Source organism: Carassius carassius, chromosome 49, assembly GCF_963082965.1.
Source record: "Carassius carassius chromosome 49, fCarCar2.1, whole genome shotgun sequence".
Classification (NCBI taxonomy): Eukaryota; Metazoa; Chordata; class Actinopteri; order Cypriniformes; family Cyprinidae; genus Carassius; species Carassius carassius.
Genome location: NC_081803.1, coordinates 9,900,713 through 9,928,659, shown reverse-complemented (window position 1 = coordinate 9,928,659; position 27,947 = coordinate 9,900,713). Strand labels below are relative to the sequence as shown.

The 27,947-nt window shown below is 36.8% G+C and overlaps 2 protein-coding genes and 1 long non-coding RNA gene across 3 annotated transcripts in view; 1 reads left to right on the top strand and 2 right to left on the bottom strand.

Annotated features, from left to right (window-relative positions):
- The window catches only part of LOC132132042 (large neutral amino acids transporter small subunit 4-like), a 61,168-nt gene extending 33,694 nt beyond the window's left edge, over window positions 1-27,474 (top strand). Inside the window, exons 2-14 of the mRNA XM_059544213.1 lie at window positions 17,610-17,844; window positions 20,857-21,151; window positions 21,340-21,395; window positions 21,509-21,585; window positions 22,921-23,013; window positions 23,096-23,229; window positions 23,317-23,510; window positions 23,612-23,755; window positions 24,248-24,380; window positions 24,517-24,649; window positions 25,612-25,685; window positions 25,793-25,916; window positions 26,012-27,474. Of these exons, the coding sequence (XP_059400196.1) occupies window positions 17,685-17,844; window positions 20,857-21,151; window positions 21,340-21,395; window positions 21,509-21,585; window positions 22,921-23,013; window positions 23,096-23,229; window positions 23,317-23,510; window positions 23,612-23,755; window positions 24,248-24,380; window positions 24,517-24,649; window positions 25,612-25,685; window positions 25,793-25,916; window positions 26,012-26,173 (1,779 nt within the window). The 5' untranslated portion in view covers window positions 17,610-17,684 and the 3' untranslated portion in view covers window positions 26,174-27,474. The remainder of the gene's footprint in view (window positions 1-17,609; window positions 17,845-20,856; window positions 21,152-21,339; window positions 21,396-21,508; window positions 21,586-22,920; window positions 23,014-23,095; window positions 23,230-23,316; window positions 23,511-23,611; window positions 23,756-24,247; window positions 24,381-24,516; window positions 24,650-25,611; window positions 25,686-25,792; window positions 25,917-26,011) is intronic.
- On the bottom strand, window positions 2,825-4,269 carry LOC132132606 (E3 ubiquitin-protein ligase TRIM35-like). Its single transcript, XM_059545046.1, has 4 exons — window positions 3,774-4,269; window positions 3,309-3,539; window positions 3,208-3,230; window positions 2,825-3,130 (listed from the first exon to the last, which is right to left on the bottom strand). Exons 1-4 carry the CDS (start codon window positions 3,933-3,935, stop codon window positions 2,956-2,958), a joined length of 591 nt encoding a protein of 196 aa, XP_059401029.1. The 5' UTR covers window positions 3,936-4,269; the 3' UTR covers window positions 2,825-2,955.
- Window positions 23,619-24,523, bottom strand: LOC132132043 (uncharacterized). The gene is made up of 2 exons (XR_009428990.1): window positions 24,196-24,523; window positions 23,619-23,792 (listed from the first exon to the last, which is right to left on the bottom strand). It is a non-coding gene; the product is annotated as an uncharacterized LOC132132043 (long non-coding RNA).
- Window positions 27,475-27,947: the final 473 nt, after the last annotated feature.

Genomic DNA, 27,947 nt, shown 5'->3' with positions numbered 1-27,947 from the left:
AATTATGAGATTTAGAAAGACTAAAGTAGCATTTTCTTGTAAAACATTCTAGCCTAATAAACAGGGTTTTTTACAACTTTGAAAAATCAATAGTTTTAAACATTATTTTCAGTGTAGAGGAATAACACTCGAGAGCAATGCATAAATATTAACTAATAATGTGAAACATATCAAAATGGGGATATTAATGTATATCAGCTATTTTATGACTCTAAGTAATGCTCATCATATCAAAATTCACAGTCTGAACTCAACTGCCCAACCCTCAAAGCAGCAACCAATCACGTTCCTTTATTCAAATGATTGACAGGTCTTCCTACCACCTGTATGAAATGTCTTGATTCCCTCTTGTTTTGACCCAGAAACATAAAATGACTGATTCTAGTTTACATTTTTGTTACCCGTATGTTCTTATAACATTACACAATAGCAAAAAAATCTGGGTGTGGTTATATTTGTTGTTTGAGTTGTTTCATAGTTTGGCAAGTTTTGGAGGAAAATGTGTCATCTGTCAGGTAGGACTCGGGACACAGATGTTTAGGTAAATTCAGAAGGTGTTTATTAAAGAAGAGTTCAAGTGCTCAGTGTGAATGAGGTTCTTCGCGCACAGTGAAGTTCCGTTCTTCCTGTGCGGGCAATTTGGTGTACACGTGGAACGGATCAATCTCACAGGTGAGTTAGTTCGGATAGCAGGTGTGGCTGTTTAATAATCAGGTGACTGTGAGCGTTGGTGATTGGTGGGGCCCGGGCTTGCCAGATCCCTGACATCATCATCTAGTTGTCAGAAATCATTTCTGTCTTGTGTCTATTCTGATCCTGTCCCGCAGTGTCATTGATAAAGACAAATTAATTCCTAAATAAAAGGTGAATGCAAACAGAGAGGTAGATCTTTCCATTAAGCCGTTTTTCATAAATAACAGGTTTTAAAATTTAGCATCCGTTTTATTTTGTTGTTTATTTACCTTTATTTATTGATTTATTTCATCAACTCCAGGCAGCAGACATGCCACACTTGCAAGTTCCCAACAAAGATCAGGTTCACCTTAAGTGCTGTGTGATGGTCAAAGGTCAAGCTGATAGAGGAGTATATGTCATAATACTTAGCAATTCAATTGGAAGTTCAAGTATTATGTTTGTTACGGACCGTATAGAAGGTGCATAGATAGATCAACCTTAAAGTCAATATGAAACGCCATTTTTAACTCAGTAAATTTAACTTCAGTAATGTGAAACAACATTCAACAAGAAAAAGATTGGTGTGAGGAACCTGACAGTATCCATCAGGAATTAATTGGGGGAAAAATGGGTTTTATGTATTTGGAAGGTCAAGAGGAGTTGAAAGAGTCATTTCAGAAGAGGAACATATTGAGAAAGTATTACAACATTTTTCTTTGGAACAATATGCATTGATGAATCATTACACACCATAAGACAAAACAAGAAAAAGTCTCAGGTTACGAATGTAACCTTGGTTCCCTGAGTAGGGAATGAGACACTGCGTCCTCTAGGGGTCGCTATGGGGAGCACCTCGTCGTGACCCGTGTCTGAAGCATACAATGAAAAAACGCCAAAGCGTTGGCCGGCGACAGCCTCTGATGTCACTACCGGCACGACTATCAATAAGCATCCGGAGCACGTCATTTACTTCTTCGTCTGAAGCTTGCGTCCGAAGCATGGCTTAGGAAACTAGAGGACGCAGTGTCTCGTTCCCTACTCAGGGAACCAAGGTTACATTCGTAACCTGAGACGTTCCCTTTCAAGGGAACTTCGAACTGCGTCCTCTAGGGGTCGCTATGGGGATAGCGCTATTGCAGCCACTCTCTGTTTGCTTCATTGTCAAGCACTTGCATCAAAGTCAATGGCACCCAACCTGCATGATGTGTTGTAAGTAGTAGAAGTGGCTATCAACTCCGAAAAGTCAAGGCCGCTAAAGTCACATCTCTTCGCATAACTGTGCACACGAAGGCTCATGATCGGCTAATCTTCCATTCAGAAATGCGGTGGCTCTCACGTGTAAAGGTTTTAGAGCGAGTGTTCGAACTGAGATGTTGAATTGATAAGCTGTGCAAAAAAAGACAGTCTCTTCCTTCCCACTAAGACCGGTTGTGTGTATTTTTGTACAGTGGTTACTAAATTGATGTCTGCATTGCATGCTTTCTTTTATATTGTAAACTTGTATAATATTGATTATTTCTTTTGTATTGTAAAACGATTTACTTTTAAGCAGAATAGACATTGTTTTATGTTTCTTGCAGAAAAAAAAGATTGCTGATCAAATTGCAAACCAAACTGTTAAGCCACTGTAATTATACTACATCAAAATGTTAGAAGTTCAATGCACTTTTTTTTAACTTAAAATTAACATTTATCACCTCCAAATGTTGATTTAGAATGTTACAAGTGTGGAGCAATTCGGGTGAGGAAAGACGATCATATGTCTATTCTCATAATAATAATAAAACAAACAAAAATGTAACCATAGAAAGGCTTTCATGTGAGCAGATTTAAACTAATGCCAACTAGTTACTGATCTGATGCGGACACGGAGCTGAAGCTTAAGGTAACGGAACAAAAATCTTAAGAAAAAAAAATGTTTTGCAGAATGCTGAACACTTTTACAATTTATATATTTTTTTCAGTTTATGTTGTGGATGAATATAGACGAGCCGCACCTGATCATATATTAGTTTTAGCTTGTCAACATCTTGTCTTCGTTGATGAAATGAACACTGATTATGACACTCAAATCAGACTCTTTCCTCTGATCACTGTCAGTGTTTGTTACAGTAAATATTTTAGATTTGTCAATCAATCAAACTGAACTGAGATCTGCTGTATCACTGTAACTGTAAATATCATGTGGACCAAAGTTGTTCTTCTCTTGTTTTGGGCTCATTTTGGTGTATCAGCTCATCTGGTTATTCACACATAATGCTGAAATCTGTAAATATTCCCTCATGCGTCATTTCCAGTGTGTGTGTAACAGCACAGATCTTCTCCAGACTCACTGTTTTGGACGATGTCCTGCATCTTCTTCCAGACTCTGAAGGGCAGGTTGCCCAAGTAACGCGGCACATGAATCAAAGCTCCAGAAGGCATCTGTGGATCCGGCTGTGATGAGTTCTGGACTCTGGAAGAACATTCAGGATCAGAACTGCAGTGGCTTTGGATCAGAAGCAGAGAGAGCAGAGACACCAGCAGACTCACCTTTCCATCGTGACTGGAAACTCCTGCAGAACAAACACACCATTGATAATCAAGAACTCAATCAATCAATCAATCAATCAATGGATGATCTGAAATCAGACCTTCAGAAAGCAGACGTCACTGGCTTTCATCATCTCCTCCATGTCTTTAATTGTGTGTGAAAGAGCTGAGATGTGTCTGTTCATCTCCTCCAGCTTCTCCTTCATCATCTGTTTCTTCCTCTCCTTTTCCTCTCTCAGTGCAGTGATTGTAGCTTCTTCTTCATCTCTGAGAAACTGATGAAGCTTCTCAAACTGCTGTTTAATCTGACGCTCTGTGTGCTCAGCTTGAGACTGAAATCAAATCACATTCACTTCAAACATCTCCATCAACACACATCAACACATCACATCATTCAGATCTCAGAGAAACTCAGACACCGACATATAACAGATCCAGAAGCAGATTGTTGCTCATCATTTACAAAAATAATCAACTGGAATCATTATATTAAATATAACACATCATAATTGTTTTTAGTGATGCTACAGCTGTACTGAAAATGACTCTCGATTCTGTTTCCTCACCTTAATGTGTTGAACTGTTTTCTCAAACTCTTCTTTAATGTTTTTTATTGTGTTGAAGTTTCTCCTAAGGACTTCAGTGCTGTATTGAGCTCCTAGAATTGAACGAAATACAAATATATAAAACACCAGATTACAGTGAAGAGAAGAGAATACAGTGATCATACAGTGCTGTGTTTTGTGTATATCTCACACTGAATTGATTCAGAAATTAAAAGCAAACATAAATCAAACACAACCTGATTAAAAATAAAATACACTTTTTCAACAGTAGGATTTTGATCTCTTACCCAGTGACTACACTTTAGTACACAAACACAGAACAAATCGGAGAAGAGTTTATGTCATATGAAGTTGAGTAAAACAGCAGAGAGAAATACTGAGTGCATGAATGTGATGATATCTGTGTTTATGATTAATTGGTCTTTACATATGAAACAAGAGAGATTTGTCCTACCTTATATGAAGGAACAACTTCACTGATGGGTCTCAATGTGTGACTGACAGAGGTGGGTAGTAACGAGTTACATTTACTTCGTTACATTTACTTGAGTAATTTTTTGGGGTAACGAATAGGCCTACTTTTCGGAGTATATTTAAAGATGGGTACTTTATACTCTTACTTGAGTAAATTTTTGGGGGAAAATCTGTACTTTTACTTCGTTACTGTGGGCGACGCTCCTCTCGTTACTTTATCTTAATGCAATGAATGTTATAAATGCTTCAGTTTATTCCAAAGGCGCCGTCTACTTTTCTCTGGGCAATGAGCGATGCCCATTCGCGAATGATTCATTCTTTTGAGTCAATTCTGTTCAAAGGCTTGATCAAACCAATTGGCAAACGAGTGAATTGGTTCATGAATCAGTTTGAATGAGTCGTTCAGTTCCCTGCCGCACGCGCTGAACATCTGAAGTGGTTCACTCGGAGTTGTAACGTTTAAGAACAGAAAGAGCGTTGAAAACGTGGCTGGAACTGCACTGAATTGAAATCTGCAAAGGTTATTATTTGCTAGCGATGGAGATCCTTATTAGATGAACACCGCGTGTGCTGTCTACTGTTTAACAGGTAATAACTTGGGCTACATTCGATTTCAGTACACGACATTAGTTTGTTGTACGTGTGTGGCTTATAACAGAGGGGAGTCAAGTTGAATGAAGCTTCCAAAAGACAAAAAATAGCCGATTAAGATTTTATTAATTTTAATACAATCACACTGGTGCAAGTCAGCTGCTAAATTCAGATCTGTGATCGCTTGCTGGCGCTGAGCCAGAGATAGATGCGTTTATACAGCGCTGCGCATTATAACCAATCACACATGATTCTTTTGAGCTTATTAAAGCATTGGTCAATCAGAGGTGTTCAGATGAGTCATCGCTAAAATGCCGGTGCTTCCTTCACTCGCTCACTGACTGGAGACCTCTTTCTGGCGAATTCTCTCGCAGGAACAACAAAGTGCAGATGTGTGTACGAATCTTTAATTAAGATATTGATTTCACAGTGTTGACAGTTTCAGTGATTTTAATGGGAGTTTCTGAGAGTGATTGAAATCTAGACTGTCAGTGAAAATTATCTTTAATAATGTAAATGTTATTTGCTCTCTTTCTGAACAATGAAAGATTAGTAGCAATATTTAAATCACATTAACTTTCAATGTTAAATTCACATTTAATATAAAGTCAGTCGTATTAAAAATATGTTATGGCATGACACCTATATCGGTTACTTAAGTAAACAGACAAGCTCTTATAATAAATAACATAAATTGGAGTAAAGGATGATGAAATATATACATTTATACACACACACATACATTACATACAGTTTATCTATATATCTAAATAAAAATAGGCTCAGTATATATGACCCAAAGTAACTAGTAACTAACTACTTGAGTAGATTTTTTATCCGATACTCTTTTACTCTTACTCAAGTAACTATTCAAGACTAGTACTTTTACTTTTACTTGAGTAAATATTTCTAGAAGTACTTTTACTTTTACTTGAGTACAGTTTTTGGGTACTCTACCTACCTCTGGTGACTGACGTGTTTCTCTGAAGTAAAGCACACTAAACACACCGGCTGTATGTCCTCCAGACAGAAGAGTTTGAGTTTCTCACTGTGTAAACTGCAGATCTCCTCAGATCCTGATGAATGCCTCTCATTTCTCTCCTTCAGGAACGACTCACACAAGTTTTTTAACACTAGATTAATTGGAGGTTGAGCAATGGAGGATCTTCTTCTGCAGACAGGACACTCCTGAGATTTCTGCAGATATTACAGATACTGCCCATGTTTTAATTGAAAATATGCGTTACTTTTCACCCGGTCTAGGGGAAGCAACATCAAGTTCATGTTCATTTATTTATAAAGCACATTTAAAAACAGCCATAAGACTGACCAAAGTGCTGAACATTGAAATCAAACCATAAACACATAAAACAGAGAGATAACTAGTGGCTTGGTTATGAAAAGATTATTACACCTGTAAGAGAACTTTAAAATTGATTCTAAATTGAATAGGCATCTAATGGAGGCCCTCAGTATAGAGGTGATGTGCTCACATTTGTGACTATTTTAAAGAAATCTAGCAGCAGCATTTTAGACCAATTATAGACGAGAAATGTGTAACTTTTGAGTTGCAGTAATCTAAGCGTGAGGTAATAAAAGCATGGACAGCTATCTGTAACGTCGAAGCATTTAAAAAGTGTTTGATTTAGACAGCATGCGGAGTTGGTAAAAGCTGGAACCAATTACAGAAGAGATGCCCAATTTTAATGACTCATCAAGAAGGACGAGCAGATTTAGCACACAAGAAGGTCTGAAGGCCGATAACCCTTCTGAGAAAGAAGTTCATTCAAGTGTGCTATTAGTATACATCTTTTAAACTAAAAATAGGAAAGCATTCTTTTAGATTACTTTTTATGTCCTTCTCAGAAATGGGCTTTATGTACTCCTCATAAATATACTTAAAATGACATTTAAGTATACTTGACTTATACTTAAAAAATTCTAAATATGTTTGAGCTATTCCTAGAATCCGTGTTTTCATTATTATACGGTAGAGGGCGTAGATGATGTAAAGTTTACCTAAAGAAAACTTATGAGTATACTTGCAGTATAAAACTACTAAACTAGTAGTTTACTGAGACTATACTTCATAGTGTACAAAGTATTTAATTAGTAAACTATCAGTAAAACTATAAGTTCACTTTTAGTATAATTGCAGTACAAACTACAAACATAGATGGAAACTAATTGTGTACTCAAAGTGTACTACTGTTATACTTAAAGTATACTTTTATATACTAGAAAGTGGGCCAATTTAGACCCAAGGAGTATTGAAACAGTACACTTACACTTACACTTAAAATATACTTGAACTTTACTTAAGTATACTGGGTAAAATAAACTTGAAGTATGCTACTTTTTCATAAGGGAAGCTGCCTAGATCTAGGCTGGTAGCCTGAGAATGAAATGATCTGAAAACAATCACTTCTGTTTTATCTTATTTTAACGTTAAAACATTTTGAGCTAACAGCAGAATTTGACCTCTTCTAAGCACCTTAGTAAATTACTATGTGCTGAAGGATAATTTCTCTTAATAGGTAAATAAATCTGGGTATCCTCAGCATAGAACTGAAAAGTCACCCCATGTTTTTTCTTAGAATGGAGCCCAGAGGAGGCATGTACAAGGAAAAAGGAAAGGTGCCAATATCGAGCCTTGAGGGAGGCCACAGGTGAGAAGAGCAACAGAGGAAGATAAATAATTCTTGCAGATACAAGTTACTGAAACCATTAAAGGACCGTCCCTTTTAGGCCCACATCTAACTCTAATCTAGATATCAAAACAGAGTAGTCCACAGTATTTAATGCTGCTGATAAATCTAAAAGAACCAGGACCAGAGAATCACCAGTCGGTAGCTAAAAGGATATCTTTTAACATTCTGAGTAGGGCCGTTTCAGTACTATGAGTAGATTTAAAAGCAGACTGAAAATTTATAATACTGTTATGATTTAAAAAGAAGTGTGATTGGTCAAACACCATTTTTTCTTTTAAACTAAATATTCCCTGACTCTCTACTTTAAACCCGAGAAAATTCCCCAAATATAAAAAATGGCACCCACTTCCTAGTCTTTTTTTTAAGTTGGTCAATAAACAATATTTATAAGAAAAAAGTCAGATTAAGATCAATGGCCTTACAACTGAGGTTCAGCAAAGCAAGCTGTCTAAATCATTGTAACACTATTTATACGAGCATTAACAGCCAAAATAAATAAAATACATTTCTTATAAATAAACTAATCTTTTCAATTATTTACAATTAAGAAGCAGCAATGTACATCAGCAAAAAGCCAGCCTTCTCTTCACTGAACATCAGTAAGTATTTATACACCCTTCCTTGCCTTAAAGGGGTCATTGGATGCAAAATTCACTTTTGTTGTTGTTGAACATAATTGTGTGTTGGAAGTGTGTGTACACATCCACTCTTTAATGATAAAAATCCTTTCTCAAATCAGGTTGTTCTGAGATTCCTGTCAAGAGTGTAGTTCTGTACAGGCCCCTCCCACAATGGTTGATTGACAAGGCTGTCTTACCTTAGACCCGGCCTGAGTGAGCTGTGTGCTGTCCGTCATTGTGTCTACTCTGGTGCAGGGTAAGACATGAATGTGTCTTAAGCGATTGAGGTGTTTTGTTGTTAGTTGTAATAATGAATAAAGCAGTTTTTTTTTCAGTCATTTATTCCCTACATCTAAATTGCTGAAGACGCAGTGGATTAATGTTCTTTTATTTTTTGAAGGGGTTGCGCCGATCCCTGATCGGCCTAAATGCTTTTAAATTCACACTAATCATTCTTGATCCAGCTTCATCTACAGAAGAAGGGAGTGTGATGTTTTTTATTTATTTATTTAATATTATTATTATTTTTTTTATGAATCTTTGAAAATCACCTTTCCTAATAATGTGCTAGTTAGTTAGTTTCGGGGCTGAAGTTTACAGTCTGCTCGTCACCCCCAGGGGGGCAGGGTTTCATATTCATTTTTTGAAGCACCCCTGGGTGCCGCCATTGGCTAGCGGACCCCCACCTGCTGTTAGCATGCCATTGATTCCCATTCATTTTGCATCACTTTGACAGCGAATAACTTTACATCTGAGGCGTTTAAAGACTCCATTTGTCCATTAATTATTTCTAAAGAAACACGAAAATGTATAAAAGGCTCCATTACGTTGTATCTTACGTTATGGTCCCCTAGATGCAGTTTTTGTAAAAATAGGCTAACGATTGCGTCATAACCAGCGACTCTCTGTCGCACAGTAGAGAAATTACCGTATGGACAGGAGGAGAAGCTCGCAGGCATCTTTTAATAGATCTTTTACTGTCTATGAGGCAATCGAGGGGACGTGGAGGCATAAAGTCAAGGGAGATAATTAATCAGAATACTTACCAAAATTTGCACAGCGATTAGAAGACTTACAGGTTGCTCACATGACATCTACGTCATCAAGCTCAGTTTGAGTCTGCGCAGTATGCCCGACCCCCCAGGAAGTGCGTGCTTCTAATTGACTTCATTTTTCTCCGTTGAATCCAATGGGGTCGCTGTGTCCATTTCTTTTACTGTCTATGGTCACCCCCAAGAAGAGAGGGGCAGGGTCAGAAGAGCTCATTAGCATTTAAAGCAACAGGGATTTTGGCAGGATAAAATGGGTGTTTTTTACACTACCATTGAGAAATTTTAACCAAAGGTTATAGACTTTTCACTAAGACCCTAATGAATCATTTAAACTTGTGGAAAATGGGCATCCGATGACCCCTTTAAAGACCAATCCCAATCGAGCTATCGTAAGCAGATGATCAGCAGCCTCTCCAAAATGTTTTTTAAATAGAAAAAATGGTGCGTTGAACACTCTGTTCTGATGACGCATGAGTTGCAACTATGGCAGCTGAGAAGGCCATTCTTTGTGTCCTTTTAGAAGAATTTTCGGAACCTGATGAAATCTGTATAAATACATGTTTAATACTGCAAAATACACTCAATGCTAAAGTCACTGCCCTTGCCCTCCAGAATAAAAGAGAACATCCCAATCGAGTGAAAGGATTTGTGGAAACTGTTATTGTGATCCAACATTTGCCTCGCAGTTTAGGATGATAAGACAAACGTTTCAGGTGAAGAATAGTCCACTTCTTACCTCCGAGACTGTGTTATGATCTATATGACCTTATTATTATTATTTTTTATTTATTTTTGTGAGTATTAGGCTTATCATTATTGCTGATCACTGATGTTGTGCTATGATATTGTAATATTTATCATTATATAATCAGAGGAGTAGAAAAGTATATGAAAGTGCCACTCCACAATACAATAGCAAAATATGTAAATATGTATAGTATGATTATGTTACACTAATCAGTGTCTAGCACACCTTCCTAAGGAAAGGATATGGACCAGAAGACATTGCTATTACTAAATGATATTTAGACAGACTTAAAGATGTTCCAGATCTGTACTTGTGCTCTTATTATTGCAGTTATTTGCCTTGTTTTGATGTTAATTTTATTGTGCTAGCTGTCTCTTTAATATAACTGGAAACCGTAGCAAAATGTTGTGCACTGGTTTGAGCTTGAATTTACTCCTTGCTTTACCCACTCAGAAGAAGAAGGCAGAACAAATGAGCACTACTGCCAAAATGTGGACTAAGACACACATGAAATGACATTCAAAAATACTTAAATCTGAGCCGGTGTTATGGACTCCTATACGGGGAGTCTGCAGACCTGGAGCACACAGATCTAGGGCCCATAAGACAGTTTCACCCCCTGTTGTTCCTGATGTGTCCAGTAGAGGAGGCTGTACAATATGAGCCATCAGAACATAAGCAACACGAATAAGAGGTATGTTAAATAATCGCTAAAGTTATGGAGACCAATGGAAAAATTTGATGTTTTTATGCAAAGACCAAATGTATTCACATGTATCTGTCTGTCTTTCTGTCTGTCTATCTATCTATCTATCTATCTATCTATCTATCTATCTATCTATCTATCTATCTATCTATCTGTGTCTGTCTATGTATCTGTCTGTGTGTCTGTCTAGTGGTGGGGGTCAGAAGATGAGGACCTCTCAGTGTTAGCGTCTCAGATAGAGTATTTCATGATCTGTGCTGAAGAGGTAGAGTGGGACTACTCACCTGATCGCACCTGGAAACTGCAGAACTTTAACACGACCACAGGGCAAAGGGTTAGTTTATAAACAACAGCTTGCAGTGTTTGAATGAGATTTGTAACCAGATTCTTGTCTCATTCCTGGCAGTTTGTTTGTGGGGAGGGGAAAGAACAGACTGGCCTCCAGGTATCGTTTATTGAAAATACACTGATGCCTCCTTCAGGACAAAGAAACTGAGACAGCCTCTAGAGGAACACCTGGAGATTTTAGGTGACTTATTATAAACATAACTACAAAAAACTTTGTTTCACTTAATATTCTGAGCATCAGGTTTTTCTCATTTAAATTAATGAATGATAATCTGTATACGTTTTATAATACTTATTATCTGAGCTGAAGTAGGTCAGGTCTTTCTGATCACATTCATGAAAAAAGCTAGTCATCTTTACTCAATACAGGCACATGGAGTCAGGACTTCTTCTTAACCTGAGGCTGTCAAGTCAGGTAGAGAAATTTGAAACACCTACCATATGCCTCCTTATATCAGCTGTGAAATGTACACAAAAACACCTTCAGGGTTTCATTAAGCTGTGTGTCTTGAGCATTATCTGACTTACCTAAAAGGGACATTAGTTTATCCATTTACCCATTACACAAGTGACGCATGATATGAACATTTTGAATGTAAATGAAACTCATTACTGCAGGAAATATGACTAAGTTCAAGTGGATCATTACAGAGAAATCCAGCCCAGGCATATCTGACCCAAACTGCATTGCATTTGCCTACCACTCAGCTAAGGACTTTGCTAAGGTAAAGCTCTTAGTAATGCAAATAGACTTACAATTCCTTGCTGAATGTAACATAATAATAATATTATTATACTTTCTAGGACACAGCCAGTGGTCTGATTGGGCCATTAATATTTTGCATGAGGGGTGTACTGAACCAAAACAGACAGAGAACAGAGGTAGATAGAGAATTTGCCCTCCTTTTCATGGTGTTTGATGAGAATAAATCCTGGTGCCTGGAGGAAAACATTCAATCGTATTACAATAGCTCAGAACCTTTTCTGAGAGATGCTGATTTTCAGAAAAGCAATAAGTTGTATGGTGAGTGTCACGATCATTAGCTGATCACTCAGCACTCACTCAAAACCCATCAACCACCAGATGTCACCATATCATCACTTGGACACTAGCACCTCTCATACTGTTGCACCACACCCAAACTACATCTCCCATGAGTCACTGCATCACTATCACCTTGCCACACCTGCACCTCATTCATCAGCTAATCTCCTTGCCACACCTGCACCTCATTTACACACATATAAGCAGCACTCACACACAGACACTAGGCAAAGTCTTGTTTAGCCCCGTCTAGCATTTCCGAGCGTTTTCCCTGTGTTTGTTCTTCCCGTGTCTGATCTTGGATTGTTTAAACCGACTCCGATTCTCTGCTGCCTGCCCTGACCTCTGCTTGTTACCAATTATGATTCTAGTTATCCCTGACATACCTGATGCCGTTCCTGATTTGTGCCTCTCTGAACATTCTCTTAATAAAGTTCTGCACATGGATCCGAACGCCTCTGTCTCTTCGTTAAAGTGAGAGATCACAGGTCACAAGTAAATACAACATGCATTTTGCAGTAATACTCACACAAAAAAAGTCAAGTTATGACCACTAAGAAGCATTGTTTGATATTTGATGGATCGAGTGGAATTCACTATTTGTTTTACACATCAGATGTACATGTAAGAAAAAAGTACATGAATGGCACACTTCAGATAATTTCTTAAAGGCAGGGTAGGTAAAAAATTTATAAACAACTTTCTTCCAAATTTGTTTAAACTTTCTATATATATCAATGCATAATTAAAATGTAAGTACTCTGATAAAAAGAGTATAAAAATCGAGTGACTCTAGACCGTTTAATCTGTATTAAACACAGCTCATTATTTCCATTCGGGACGAAACATAGGATTGGCTTAGGTGACTGTCACTCTCTCGCAACCATGGCAACCACCCTTTTGCCACACATGACCTGCCCACTTGCGCGCGCACGTTTGATTTGAGGAATTCAACAGGCACGGATCCTAGGAATACCAAAACAATGGCAGAGAAACAGCAAGCAAAATTCACAGTACCGGCCTATGCAGTTAGTGAAGGCAAACCAGGCAAAAAAAGGAAGACAGTAACAGTACAAGAAAAGGCAATGAACAAAAAGTCTTTGGATAAACAAAGAAATAAAACGCGAGTTAATATCGGCGTGGCTTTCCAGCGATGGCGAGAACTGAGGGAACTCAAGGGGCTGAAAAGTGACTCCTTGATGGCTTTATTTCTGCTGGACAGGTAAATCTTTCTTTTTGTATTTTGATCATACATATTTTTTTGTTTATTTTTTCATGAAGCATGTGTCATTAGCACACGTAGCTGCGAAATATAGCTAACATAACATTACTTAGCGAGCCGTAGTAGAGGCTTTGGAAGGAGCCCAGAAGGGAGGGGGTGGAGTGAATGGAAATAATGAGCTGTCTTTAAAACAGTCGTGAGAGGTCTACAGTCACTCGATTTTTATACTTTCTTTTTCAGAGTACTTACATTTTAATTATGTATTGATATATAAATAAAGTTTAAACAAATTTGGAAAAAAAGTTTTTTAAACATTTTTTACCTACCCTGCCTTTAAATGTGTGTTTTTTGTCCACTTTTGGATATTTTTTGAAGTAAATATAATGAATTCATTTAATTAATGTGTGCAAATCCTAATTATCAGAGGCAATTACTAATTAAATGACAAATGCTGATGTACTAACATTACTAAAATGTAAGAGATTGTTATTTATTTGTTTGTTGTTGTTTTTTTTTTTTTACAATTACTAGATGGATTTCAACAGTTTCTATGGTACAAGATCTTCAGGCCCGTGTACCAGAAAACCGCCAAGGACTCTGATGCTGATCTCAGTGATGATGATGACCCAATAAAGTTCTGAAATCTGTCCTGGAGTACACCCAGTCCTGCACATTTTTTGTCTCCCTCATCTATCACACCTAATTAAACTCATCATCTCATTAGTGGAGACTGCAAGACCTGAAGAGTGTGTGTGTCAGATATAGGGAGACAAACAAAACGTTTAGTGCTGGGGTAATTCATGGAGAGGTTTGAGAACCACTGACATAGAAGGATCTGGATTATCACCCCGTCCAAAAAGAGGTAGCTGGTGACAGTTCTTTTGAGTACCTGGATCAAGATGATGCTCCCTCAACAAGCACATCCTCGACTAAGCTTCCATGTTAGAAGAGAAGAAAAGGCAAACACACTCTAAAAACAGTTTCCTTGAAGGAGCCAGAGAATACCCCTGGCTCAAGACTTAGCTACACTGCACAGCATTCCTGTTTTTACAAAGAAATGTTTATTTATCAACAAAAGGAAATAAATAAAATCCTGTTTCACTACCTCACTTGACAACGTGTTTCTTGAATCATAAAAGCTTAAAATGCAATTTTATTACAATTTTTTGCTATTTTTATTTTTTATTGTTTTGAATGCTGAAAAAATGTAATGCTTTTGGTTTTGTTACTTTTAGTTATTTCTGTTATTTATTTTTGTTTATTGTAAAAAAAACAAGAAAACGTATAATTTCCTGTGCTAACATGAAAACCTGAAATATTTTATAGCATACTTCAATAAATAAAGAAGATTCAATATACAAAACTATTTTATTTAGATTTTTTTTATATAAATTAGTATTAAGGTTCATATTTTCAGATTTTTATAGTATGTGTATGAATTCCAGTATTTTTACCATTAAGTGACATATCAACCATTTGGTAGAGGCCGTTATAAAAAAAAATATGGGATGTGTTGAAAAAAAAATACATTGAGTATGGTAGCAAGCGACATAAGCATACAAGAAATGCAAACAAAATTTTTTTCAAATGCCTTTGTCTTGGTGGGGCAGTTAAAGGGTTAAGTAACCATTGACCAGTTAAGATGTAAAGAAGTAAACCTTGCCAGTAAACATTTGACTTTAAAGTCCGCATGAAACTGCTTAGAATACAAGTCAACACCTGTGAATGTGGTTCCTCCAAACATATGCTTTTGTTTTTCAAAGGTAACAAGCCTGAACCCCCTGATCAGGCATTTACTCTTTACAGTGATAAAGCTGAAGTATTGATCACATTCTTAAAACAGACCATCAGCTCACTGGGAAAGAATGCAAACCGCATTCAAATACAGTTTGATAAACGTTTACTAGATAAACCTTTGTGTGTGTGTCAGTCTGACTGTCATATTGATATGGAGTGATATAGGCAAATACTAGTTCTTTCTGATTAGGTTGATCAATACGGCTTTGTTGTGCAATGATTTAATTGAAAACACCAGACTACTGTGAGTGCAGCTGTGACGAAAATGTGATGTTTCATGTTTGTGTCAAGATCTATAAGTAGATTGAAAGTAAGGCTGTAGCCTGAGTGACCGGGTGTTTACTGCTGAAAAAGATTATGACACCAACAATAAAAGCCATTTCTGGCATGTAAAATGTTAAAATCTCTGTTATTATTGCTAAGTGACAAAAATCATCTTGATAATTGCCAGGTAAAAAATACACTTCAGTTGTAATATCAATGCTTTTATTTTTATTATAGGACTACTATACTAAGAGAATAATAAGTGTATTATTTTGGAGCAACTTTACATATGTTAAGTGTTCTTTAAGATATGCTTAATATGAACTTAAAACTGATTATTAATTTTAAATTTAAATTTAGTTGTGTTAAAAGGGAACAGCTTCATGCAACTTTAATGTAATTTAATTGTACTTCTTTACATTATTTAAAATACACGTTTATGCTTCCTGAAGAATATAGCATATCAGCTCAGTGCATTAGTACACAATAACTATGTTATAAAGCTATTTTCAGTCTTCTAAAATGGTATATTAAAAATGACAAAAATCATTAAACTTGCATGACACACACACACACACACACTTTCACATCTAGAAAACATCTTGTGTGCATTACAACAACACATTCCTTGAGTGGATTTAAAAAGTACAGAACCACACATAAAGAAGTTACTGATAAACAAAGCAGAGGGGAAAAGTTTTTTTTGTTTTTTTTTTTACTACAAACTAAGTTAAACCTGCAAATGGCTGAACCACACACATTTAGCATTTTAATAAAAACATATTAAAATGCAACTGAATACATTTTTTACCCAATCTGTTTTTTTTTTCAGCAAGGATAAAATGCTTGTTATGGTTGGTCAGAATAATTCTTCAGTAGATGTGGTTTGTGTCGTGAGTTGCGCAGTATCGTGTGTTCAGTTACACATCCTTTAGCGTCACTGTTTCAGACACTTCGAGCTGTTTTTGTTGACTTCTGGCGATGACACAGTTTGTTTTTGCTGTCTTATCTGCATTTTGCAATTCAGCATATCACCTCCTCTCGTCCGTGTCCTCAGAATTAAAGAAAAACAAGTTCATAAAACAATGATTTTATGTAAACTTATTACAATGTCTTAGAGATTGTTACATCTTCATTCACCTCATAACTCACCTCCCTGCTAGTTCTAATATACAGTTTAGGAAATAACTCTATAATCAATAAAAGTCGGAAATATTGATTTTAGCATTGATGATATAAAGGACCCTCCGTTTAATGAGACGACAAATCTAAAAACAATTTCCTGACCAAAATCGAGCCCTAAACATCTGGCTCCTCTCCTGTTGACGGCCCGTGATTTTTCAATGCAGCGGCAGTCTCGCACCTGATTGGCTGATAGGTGTACTTAGCCTCCTGATGCAGCCAATAGAAACGATTCAATGCTTTCCCACACGAAACCGCTATAAATTAGTCAGTTGCACTGAAACGAGCTGTCAGTTGCCCAAGTGCCGGTAACTGCAGGAGGCACAGAGAGAGGAGAAGAGAGAGAGAGCAAAGGCAGCAAGGGAAGACCACTCTGCACTAAAGGGCTACAGAACTTATTTGCCTGCCTCTCAAAGGTATGCGTTTTATTTCATTCTTTATAGCTATATATTATTTTATGATATTTATAGCCCACTTTAAACAAATGCTTATGTATTTTAGGTAAAAGTACACACAATAGTAGTAATACAGTTAGTTTGTTTTGTTACACTTTAAGACAATTAATATTATTCTTTCAAACACTAAATGTTCATTTTACATTAAAATTCCATTACAAAAAGTGCTAAACTTTATAAAAATGCTTACTTTATAAAAATGCTAATGTGCCTTGTTTGAAATACAAGGCACATTAAAGATAAGTCTAAGATAATGTCATAATGTGTTATGTAGCTTTAACAGCTCTCTTTTTGATATTTTGCATGGATCAATGTGTGGGATCTGTTGTAATGTGTATTTTGTAGTTTTGGGACCTCTCTCCCTGTCACTGTTCTTACACTGTATTGCAAAACAGTCTGAATGAATTTGAAAGAACTGACTCTGAAAGTGAGTCTTTGAAGTGCCTTTAGAGGCTCATTCACACATCTTTATATAGAGTTCAAGAACTCAATTTTTAGGAATGTCTTCATTTTAGTTCTGTCTACAGTATGTTTCTATTTCATCCCATGCAGAAATGTTTAACTTGGTACACTAAAATAATTACAACACACAACTCTCTCTCTTCTTTTTTTTCTCCACAGATTGTGAGGGTTGATTCCACCAGACACTATCGACCCTTTTCCTCTTATCTGTCGGCTATCCTACTCCTTGCAGCCATGGCACCCACTCTAGCCACGGCATTTGCCCGCCGCTGGTGGATGGCAATAACAGCCATCATTGAAAACCTGCTCTTCTCTGCCGTTCTGCTGGGTTGGGGCTCCTTACTCATAATGCTGAAGTCTGAGGGTTTCTATTCATACCTCTGCACAGACCAAGGTAAGAATCCTACTTAAATACAATGTAACATCAAGAACAAGAACTCAAGAAAACTTTGCAGCAATTTAGAAGAGCCATTGAGGAACAGTTAACTTACGTGGTCCGCAAGTCAAGCTTGCGATCTTACCTATGAAAGAATTTAATTTAATGCATGAGTGGGTTTTATTTGTCACTATGCATATTGGCAAATTTCATCTATTCCTTCACTCCAATCTGATCTTGAAACAAAGACTGTATCTGATAGTACTTGAAAGATCCTTAATCCATCACTGACGGTTTTATTTGGAGTAATTGCCACAGGAGCCTCACAACCATAGACACCACAGACTTCCATTAAATCAGCTGGTAGTCACAGTAAAACATAGGAATGTTGAAAGGTTTTCCACAGGGATCCTGACCTAATCAGGTATATCTTTAAATTGAGAGGCCTACCGCCTGCAAGATGTAAATGAAGATGTTTATCATCTCAGTTAGACCCTCTGACCTGCTGATTAGCTTGTAATTGATTGATTGATTGATTGATTGATTTAACTGTCTTTGGTATTGATTAGCATCACATGAGAATGTTTCAGTCTTGTTGTGGCTGGTAATGCCCTTTTATCATTGTCCTGTTCTCTCTCAGGCACTATGGGCTTGATTTAATAAAAGATGAGGACATTGAGACCTATTTAACCACAAAAGCTGTTTTAAAATTCCCAGGCAGACAAGAAAAAAAGGGGGGTAGAGGAGGGGCAGAAGATGAGAAAGAGTTGTGTGTGAAGGAAACTGTAGGAGGCTTATCGTTTGGGTAGATCTAGGAATGCAACTTCTTCTAGTGGAGTGGTGGGCATCTTGCATGTCCATCTGTCTGCTTGGCATGGCATTTTTGCATGGAAAAGTGCTTATCGTTCCTTTTTGCCGCTGTCATAGTTCATGTTTTTTGATATTACTCAGCTGATTTGACTGTCCTTTCGGTCAGTGACTTTATTGTGATGCAATAAGACTGCCTCAGCAAAAAATCATGTGTTCAAGACAGTATTGGGCAGGCTTAAAGTCCACAGATAAGTTTTAAAGGACAATGTCTTGAAGCATTAGTCTTTGACCAATTTGAATGATATGTGAAGAATGTGAGGACTGTTTTCGAGAGTTTAGTACGTTAGCTGAGATTTCCCATAATGCAATCTTTGAAGTTGTCACGATTAAAGAGTTTTTATCACGTTCAAGCTTTCTCATAAATGAGGTTAGGGATACTTTATGTGTATGTATAAGCATGTGTCTCATTCACTATCTGTTCCTTACATTTTATCAGATCTGGCCACCAAACTAATAGCTGTGAATAAAAAGAACAACTGCTCCTTTTCACTCCTACTCGTGCCCTAATCTGTGCCCTAATCCCTAAACTCCCAAATGTTTGGGAGTTTATTTTAGTATTTCGCCGTTTCTAAATTTTAAGATCATTTTGAGAATTTCCATAAAAAAACTATTATTTTTACTATTATGATTTCCATGTGATTCATATTCAGAAAGGCATCATGTTGCAGTCGACCCATCAGAAAATTGCTGAATATTAATTACTTATATCACTATAAAAATATATTACAGTGAAGACAGTTTATTACAGTGATGTTAAGTAATAAACCTCTAAACTGAGGTTCAGCAGGTTCATGTATGCTCCTCTGTCAACCCTTCGATTGAATGCACAGACTACCGCCCTGTTTTTTTGCTGAGACCATCTCTTCAGGGTATGTTTTGCACATTTGCACATCAGTGTGGCCTACGTACACATTCTTTGATCCATCTTTTATAGTGTTTACAATGGGAACACCATTCACACATCAGCTTGGTTTAGAAAAGAAGCCTTTGTGGCTCTTGTGGAAGGCAAGAGTATTATCAGGATGACACTGGCACAGCTAAGTGGATAATTATAGCAAAGTCACTGTTTCCACACCAATATTACCACTGTGTGGTATCTAATTTACTCACACTTCTTAAGGAAAGTGTTATTTTTCTAACCACATTTTGCATTTTTCAAAGAAACGTCATACTTTTATCACCCATCAGCAGTTATAGGATGGGAAAACATCCAGATTAGTATGTCTGATAATGTAGTTTATATGTCTCTAGTGAGCACACAGCTATTAATGTAGTGCCACCTGGTTCGGTATCAGCAGTGTATACCTGTCTGTATGTGTGTGGTGAGATAATGTGGAATTGTACAATAGTCCAAAAGGATGATTATGAACATCGTTCCTGCAGCAGAACAAGATAAAGGAAGAGTAAATTCATCTTTCTCCTTTCTATCATTCCCAGCATTTATTTCAGGTTTTATTGAGACGACATAATGGTGATTCCTCACTTCAAGCATTTTAATGCTGGGTGAAGGTTTATCTCAGACACCTTGGAGAACAGCTGAGAAGACCAAATTAAACCAGAATTCATTCCAAGCTGGTTTATAATGATCTAGCCATGCTGTTCACTGGTGAAAATTGGTTAGTCATTTGGAAGTTCAAGTATTTTGTGCATTTTCACTAAGTGGACATTATAGTTAAGAGTTAAAGGGGGTAGCTCACAACTTTCTTTCTTCTGCGGAAAACAAACTTTTAAGAATATCGCAGTTCCCATACAACCAAAGTCAGTGTTGCTTGGACCCCAATGTTCTGCAAAATAGCTTCTTTTATCTTCCACAGAAGAAAAAAAGGAGTCCTCACATGTTTAATTTGCATGATTGGACATCAGGAACCAGGATTACAAGTAACTGATGTTTACGTCACAGTATAGGGCTCATCGCAGGGGCACACTTGACTGTTTTTTACACCAACATCTGAATTCTCTCACTTTCTCTCTCTTTATTGACATGATTTAGCAGAAATGGTAACCTGTTGAGTAGTGCAACTCATACGGTTTAGATATAATAGGCCACATCAGTTTGTGTTCAAGCTGGTTTTTGGAACATGGTAGCTGCTGTTCTGGTAATGGTTAACATGGGTCCCATTAGCTTAGCCTTTTACCTCTCCTCTTTCTTCTTTCCCAAAGGTAACAACTCGATGACAAACTTCTCCTTACCAGCTGTTCCTTCATCACTGTCAAATGATGAAGCATTTGAATATGACGAGTTCCAGTCTACCCAGCATGATGGTGGGGTGGATATGCTCCCCCTAAACCATCCAGAGGACAATCTGAGGATGAATGGATGGCTCATCTGTAAAGAACAGGATGAGATGCTCAATTTGGCCTTCACCGTGGGCTCCTTCCTCCTCAGCGCCATCACACTTCCTCTCGGAATCGTCATGGACAAATACGGCCCACGCACACTCCGTCTGCTTGGAAGGTAGATAGCATGTGCTTAATTTTTCAATATCATTACTATACCAGACACATGATGGATAAATTATTCATGAAATGAAAAATGTGATAAGTGTGTATCCTAAGGTCAGATCACAATACAGACTAATGACCAGAAAAATGTTGAATTTCCCACTATTAACTGACCTCTGAGTGTTGTATCTTTATTTCCAGTGCCTGCTTTGCCCTCTCGTGCCTTATGATTGCTTATGGGGCCAGCAACCCAAATGGTAAGAACATCATATATGCAATTTATGTGTCCATATTTTCAGGGAAACAGACACCAATGTTGTAATAGATACTGATAATATCCCATCATTTAACATCTGCTTGTTTCTTCTAGATCTGTCTGTTTTGATCTTCATCGCTCTGACCTTTAATGGCTTTGGAGGAATGTGTATGACCTTCACTTCACTTACAGTGAGTGTGTTAACTTATTTATGAATGTACACTTGTGTGTGTGTGTGTGTGTGTGCGTTTATTTTGTTTAAACTTGCTTGCCCTAAGTTGCTTGTAATGTTTACATTGCTAATTAACAGACTGTATCCACCATATAAATTGTAGAGGATATGTCCCATCTGATATTCAGATTAGCTAATGAGGTTTTCTCAGTGGTTGATTCTTATTGTTACATTGGGTGCCCTTGATCCTGCTATATCCATGCTAGTTAGACGTCTCTGGGTCTCTTTTTCCTCAGTCTCTCTTATTTGAGCATCTCTCAAGCGTGGTACAGCAGATTAATCATTAGACACAACTGCGTCTTACTGCAGAGTTTTTTCAGCTGACTCGCTCTTGTTGCTAAGCTGGTACCATGCATTAACTCCTGATGATGTACTATCCAGTCTCCTGAACCAAGAAATAATAACCTGTGGTTATCATGCACTCAGCATGATCTCAGGAACTATTTGACCATGAACTCACAAGAACACTCACACCCAAAGCCCAAAATTAACTTTTTGCCACACGTTAATGGGCATGAACTGAGAAAATTAAAAACCATACCTATTTCAAAATGATTACATTGATGGCTTAATTACTAATAATGGAATTCAACATGGTTGCATGTCCCTCTTGAAGTATGAATTAGTTGGCAATAGTTGCATTACAATTGATTTTGGAGAATACTTTCACATCAGTTCTGACAGGAATTCTCACAAAACACAACTCGCCCATTACAAACCTGCTGATCACACACTTTTACTGTAAGCAGTAATTTTCTTTCTTTCAATCTCCCAACCTCACTCTGGGGCTGTAGTTAGTGCCTCTAAACTGAAACTGCTTTCACTGTTGATTTGCTCTGCTTTCGTCAGTCCATAATTGTTGGCCATCTCTCCTTGGCTGTTGCCATTTTTAGAGAAAGACTGTGGATATCAGTTGTCTTCATATCAATAGCCACAGTCTGAATAGGATAAGAATATTACATTTTAAATGATAATTAATAAAAAGAACTTAAAAATACATGTTACGTAAAAAGAAAAAATAAACATGATTTTTCTAATATAAATTATATAATTATTAAGTGATAATTACAAATCAGATAAATTAATATATAAAAAATTACAAATAAATCTGAAAAGTTTTCTCTCTTGCCAGGATTGTTATGGATTCTATAGATGATATTAAAATAATAAAAAAGCTTTATAATTTTTTTTTATTTTTTGCTAAGATTGTTAAATGAATAAACAAATGAGAGTAATTATTAAATTAGGAATTTAACCAACTGAAATATTAATCTGTTCCCATGTTTCCTTCCAGCTGCCCAGCATGTTTGGCAACCTGCGTGCCACCTTCATCGCACTAATGATCGGCTCGTACGCTTCCTCGGCTGTCACCTTTCCTGGGGTCAAGGTTTGTTATAGCAACTATTTGAAAAAACAAGTAATTATAATGGTACATTATGTTCTTAGATAATAAATGTTTACATTTTCAGGTGATCTATGACCTTGGTGTGACCTTTATCATGATTCTGGTGGTCTGGGCGGGCTGTGCAGGCCTCGTCTTCATCAACTGCTTCTTCAACTGGCCATTGGAGCCTTTCCCTGGACCCGAAGACATGGACTACACGTAAGAAACACACATATACCCTTCTCACACACATCGAACATCTATGATATTTGACACTCGTTCTGTATTTGTTCATTCTGTATCCAGTGTCAAGATCAAGTTCAGTTGGCTGCGATTTGACCATAAGATTACAGGAAAGCAGTTTTATAAGCAGGTGACGACAGTGGGCAAGCGTCTTAGCGTGGATCACACTCAAAAACTGAAAGAGCTAGCCAAAGAGGGTCAGAATCTCTGCCTGTCCACCATGGATCTGGAACTGCAGCGTGAGGCCAAGGAGGAAAGTAAGTCACAATTTTTAAACGGGTCTGATACAGGAAAAAAAGACAGAAAATATGACAGGCCAATAATTCAAACTAACCCATTTTCCTTTTCTTCCATGCAGCTCAGTCATTCATGCAGAGTATTTTCAGCCCTCTCTTCATGTTGAGTCTGGTGACCATGTGTGTAACTCAACTGCGTCTCATCTTCTACATGGGAGCCATGAACAATATCTTGGAGTCCCTCAGCGGAGGAGATTTCAATACGGGTGAATATGCATGTTTGAATGTGCTTTCATGATAATCCTGATCTGAGAATGAAGCATAAAATATTATGGAAATGTGAAAACAAAAATGTGTGAACACACCAACAAATATTTCCAGAGCAACAAAAAAATGCTTTAATTATGATAATTCAGACATGTAAATGCAGGAAAAAAAATCCGCCACTAATGACATTATCAGCTCTTAATTTTTTTGTAATACAATTTTTGCAGTTGAGAGAATGGAATTGGGTAAGAATCTCAGTAGCACAGTAGAAACCAGTAGAGTGTGTCTTCCCCTTAAGCTTGTTACTCTAATCTTTAACCTTCTCCTGTTCTGACGTCAAGCGTAACCCACTCCCTGTCCACCTGTGTTCTGGGCAGTAATGCATATACAAGCATACATGAGCGGCAAAAACAATTAACCAGAGTAGTTATTAACTAACCTCTATTATCTATGACACAGTGTTATATTCTGCCTCTCTTTTGCTCCCCCAGTGAGTCTCTACACCTCCATTTTTGGCATGATGCAACTCTTGTGCTTGATGACGACACCAGTCATCGGTCAGATCATGGACTGGAAGCTAAAAGAATGTGATGATGGAGAAATCAATGAAAAAGAGCCCAACAAGTAAGTTATGACACACTTTTGAGTGATCTATGGATGTAGATTAGACTTAAAATAATCAAGTTTGAAGCTCAAAATTCTAAGAAAAAAATTTATGACAGCTGTTTAAAATGTGTGTCTATGTGCTCCTTGTCTCTAGGGATGAGCCCCAGCCCAAACGCAGAGACAGACAGATTCAGAAAGTCACCAACGCCACACGGGCCTTCATCTTCACCAACATCCTCCTCGTCTGCTTTGGCATCACCTGCCTAGTTCCCAACCTCCCTCTTCAGGTGTGTGCTGCGTACTTTAATTATTCTCACAATATGATGAGCATTTGACAATATTACTGGTTGACACATTTAATGTTGCACAAGGCATGGTGTGTTTATTTTTTTTTAAATAGTGTATATGTTTTTTAAAAATTCTTTATAAGTTTTTTTTGTTAATCAATTTTTCAGTATGCTGTAAACATAACACTGTAAAAATCTGTTTACCAGTGTTGTTATTGTTAAATATGACTAAAATGTTATATATTAAAATTAGTTTTCAGTAACGGAAATAAAGTAAAACAAATTTTGGAAGAAAAAAAAAAAAACGCAAAAAATGTAAACAAAAATTAGAATAGTTGCCTAGCAACTAAATAAAATAAGTTTAAGTACTAAAATGTAATATTATAACAATAAATTAATAAAAACATAAAAAAGAAGAAAGAACATAACACAATTACTAAAACTAAAATAAAAAACTATAGAGGTTAATTTAAAACATTAATATATACGAGTTAATTTAAAACATTAATAAATAATATAATACATGAATAATAACATACTTGTATACTACAATATGCTACTATTTTTTTTTATTTTTTGCTAATGTAATATTCATGGATATTCTGTGCATTTATTTGTATAGTGTGCACAGTAAACAGTACACATTGCAGCAATATTAAGAGTAGTATGTTAGTATGCTATTCTACTTATTGTGCAGAGGAAGGCTATTGCTAAATTTGGAATAGCATACTACTCTTATTATTTCTTCCATATGGAGTAGTGTGCAAGTATACCATATAGCAGAAATAGTAGTATGTACCACTTATTTCTTGCTATTGGTACCTGAAGTGTCTGCATAGCTGTACAGTACAGCATCTCCCCCTAGTGGCCTAATTATGGAACTAGCATGTCACCTGCCAGTTTTACCACAAGTAAGCGATTATAATGTTTTGATTTTGCCACCTTATGTCATCTCTCTCCAGATGCTCTCGTTTGTCCTTCACACCATCGTCAGAGGCTTCATCCACTCCGCCATCGGTGGACTTTATGCTGCTGTGTGAGTTTATCGACATTATCTGTAAAACATGATTCAATTCTGCTTGTGATCATCACTTTCGTCTGTAATAGCTGCAGATAAGAAATAATCTGTTTGTGTGTCTGCAGGTACCCATCATCTCAGTTCGGCAGTCTGACAGGAATGCAGTCATTGGTTAGCGCTCTGTTCGCTCTGCTGCAGCAGCCTTTGTTCATGGCCATGATGGGACCACTGAAGGGAGACCCACTCTGGGTATGACACACAACAGAGAGCTTTAGTAATACTAAATTGATGAAATGCCCATTAGGCATGTTTTGACCTCTGTATGTTTTTGTTTTCTGGTGTAGGTGAATGTTGGTCTGCTGGTTCTCAGCATGATGGGCTTCCTGTTACCACTCTATCTACTGTACTTCAGGACGACCCTGCACAAAAAGAGGAAGGAGAAGGAAAATAATGCTAAAATCTATCTCAGAATCAATGGCACTGACGTACAAGAGGCATTTGTATAAAGAAAGCAGATAAAGGGAAAAAAAGAGGCATGAGAATATCATCACAGCTACACAAAAACAGAAATGCAGAGACGATTAAACCACTTTCTCAGAGGTTTACTGAGTAACTCAGTGGACGAAAAGAGGAATGAGGGAGACAGGAAGCAACATGGGAAATTTGGCATCCCTCTTCTTTGACATTTGATTTGAATTTAAACAGATATTTTATATTACGCATGTACACATGTGATAAAGTTTCAACCCTGACTGTTGCTCCATAATCTAAACCAGGCGCATTTCAGTATACAGCATATTAGTATATGATTTTTTATATACATTGTTTATGCCAACTGGACGTTTTTGAGGAGGACTGAAGCCAGCCTTGCCTGCACAGATGATGTAAAGATGACAGTTTGTCTGTCTTGCCCAAGGATACCCAAACACCCTACTCATTCAGCTAAACTTTACAAGGGATTTCAATGTAAACCATTATAGCCCCAGTTTTCACTGTAGCTAATAACTGTGGTGCAATGCAATTGTATTCACTAAAGAGCACATTTTCCCTTCATAATGATCCTCAAAGGGCCTTTTACATTTTTCTATTTAATAATGTTGTATTTATGAAAAAGATCTGATCACTTTTGATCACAGGCACTTTATGAAAGCCACAATTTATGCATTTCAGTTTGTATATATGTTTTTACACTACATGTGCATGAGATGCATACATTTAAGAGGCTGAAATGCTTATGATCTGCAGTGAGTGACTGATCTGCAAGGTGATGGCTGAAAACTGAGGCGCAGATGTCAGGGCAACAACAGCACTTTTGACACATGTACCGTAAACCCCCTCATGACCCATAGTTCCCTTTTTCTGTCTTTCTTTCACTTGCATTCTGTGATATTTCAGAGTGTGTTAAGAATCATTTATGTGTCACTGATCATAAGATCAAAATATAATGGTCCTCTGAAGTAAAATATCATATAGAAAGCACAACTTAACTCACAAATGTGCCTTTTGTGTGGTTTACAGTGAAGTTAGTGTTGCTGATGATAGCTGATGGGAGGACTGGAGCCACAGATACTGTGGAAATGTTGGTAATGTTAGAAATAGTGTTGTGTAATGTATTTATTTCTTTAAAATCTAATGGACCATATGGACAATGCAGCCTTATTTGCAAAGGTTTTTTATATTAACTTGCATCTCAGTGTCGCACAGACTGTTTGTTTGTTTTTTCAAAAACCTTCATGTATTGTTCTATGTGGCATTACTGTTGAGGATTTTATTCAATAAAATGTGTAAGTTTTGCTGATTTTTGTCATGCATTATTATTTTATAGTGAAAACATCATAATAGTGTCTATAACATGCATTGTTCATTCATGTCTTTTTATTTTAATTTTTAAGAAATTGAGTCCCGATGTCCTCTACTGAGGACATATCATAACTTATGAATGAAATAACTATATATATATATATATATATATATATATATATATATATACACACACACAATTATAGACAGGCCTGTTGTGTGGAAAAATAAAAAAATATATAAATCTGTTAATATTTTATTCAGGCTTTGCTACAATGAGCAATGAAAGTAAATTATTTATTTATTTAAAATATAATTTAATCTGAATATTTGAATTCTAATTTCACATTATGTTTCTTATTGTGTAACAAAAACAAAACAGAAGTTTTGTTCTGCCTGTTAATAACAGAAATCATGCACTTAATTGTGATTAATTGTCAGACCTAACAGTACAGCGAAAAAAATACATCTTCATAGTCT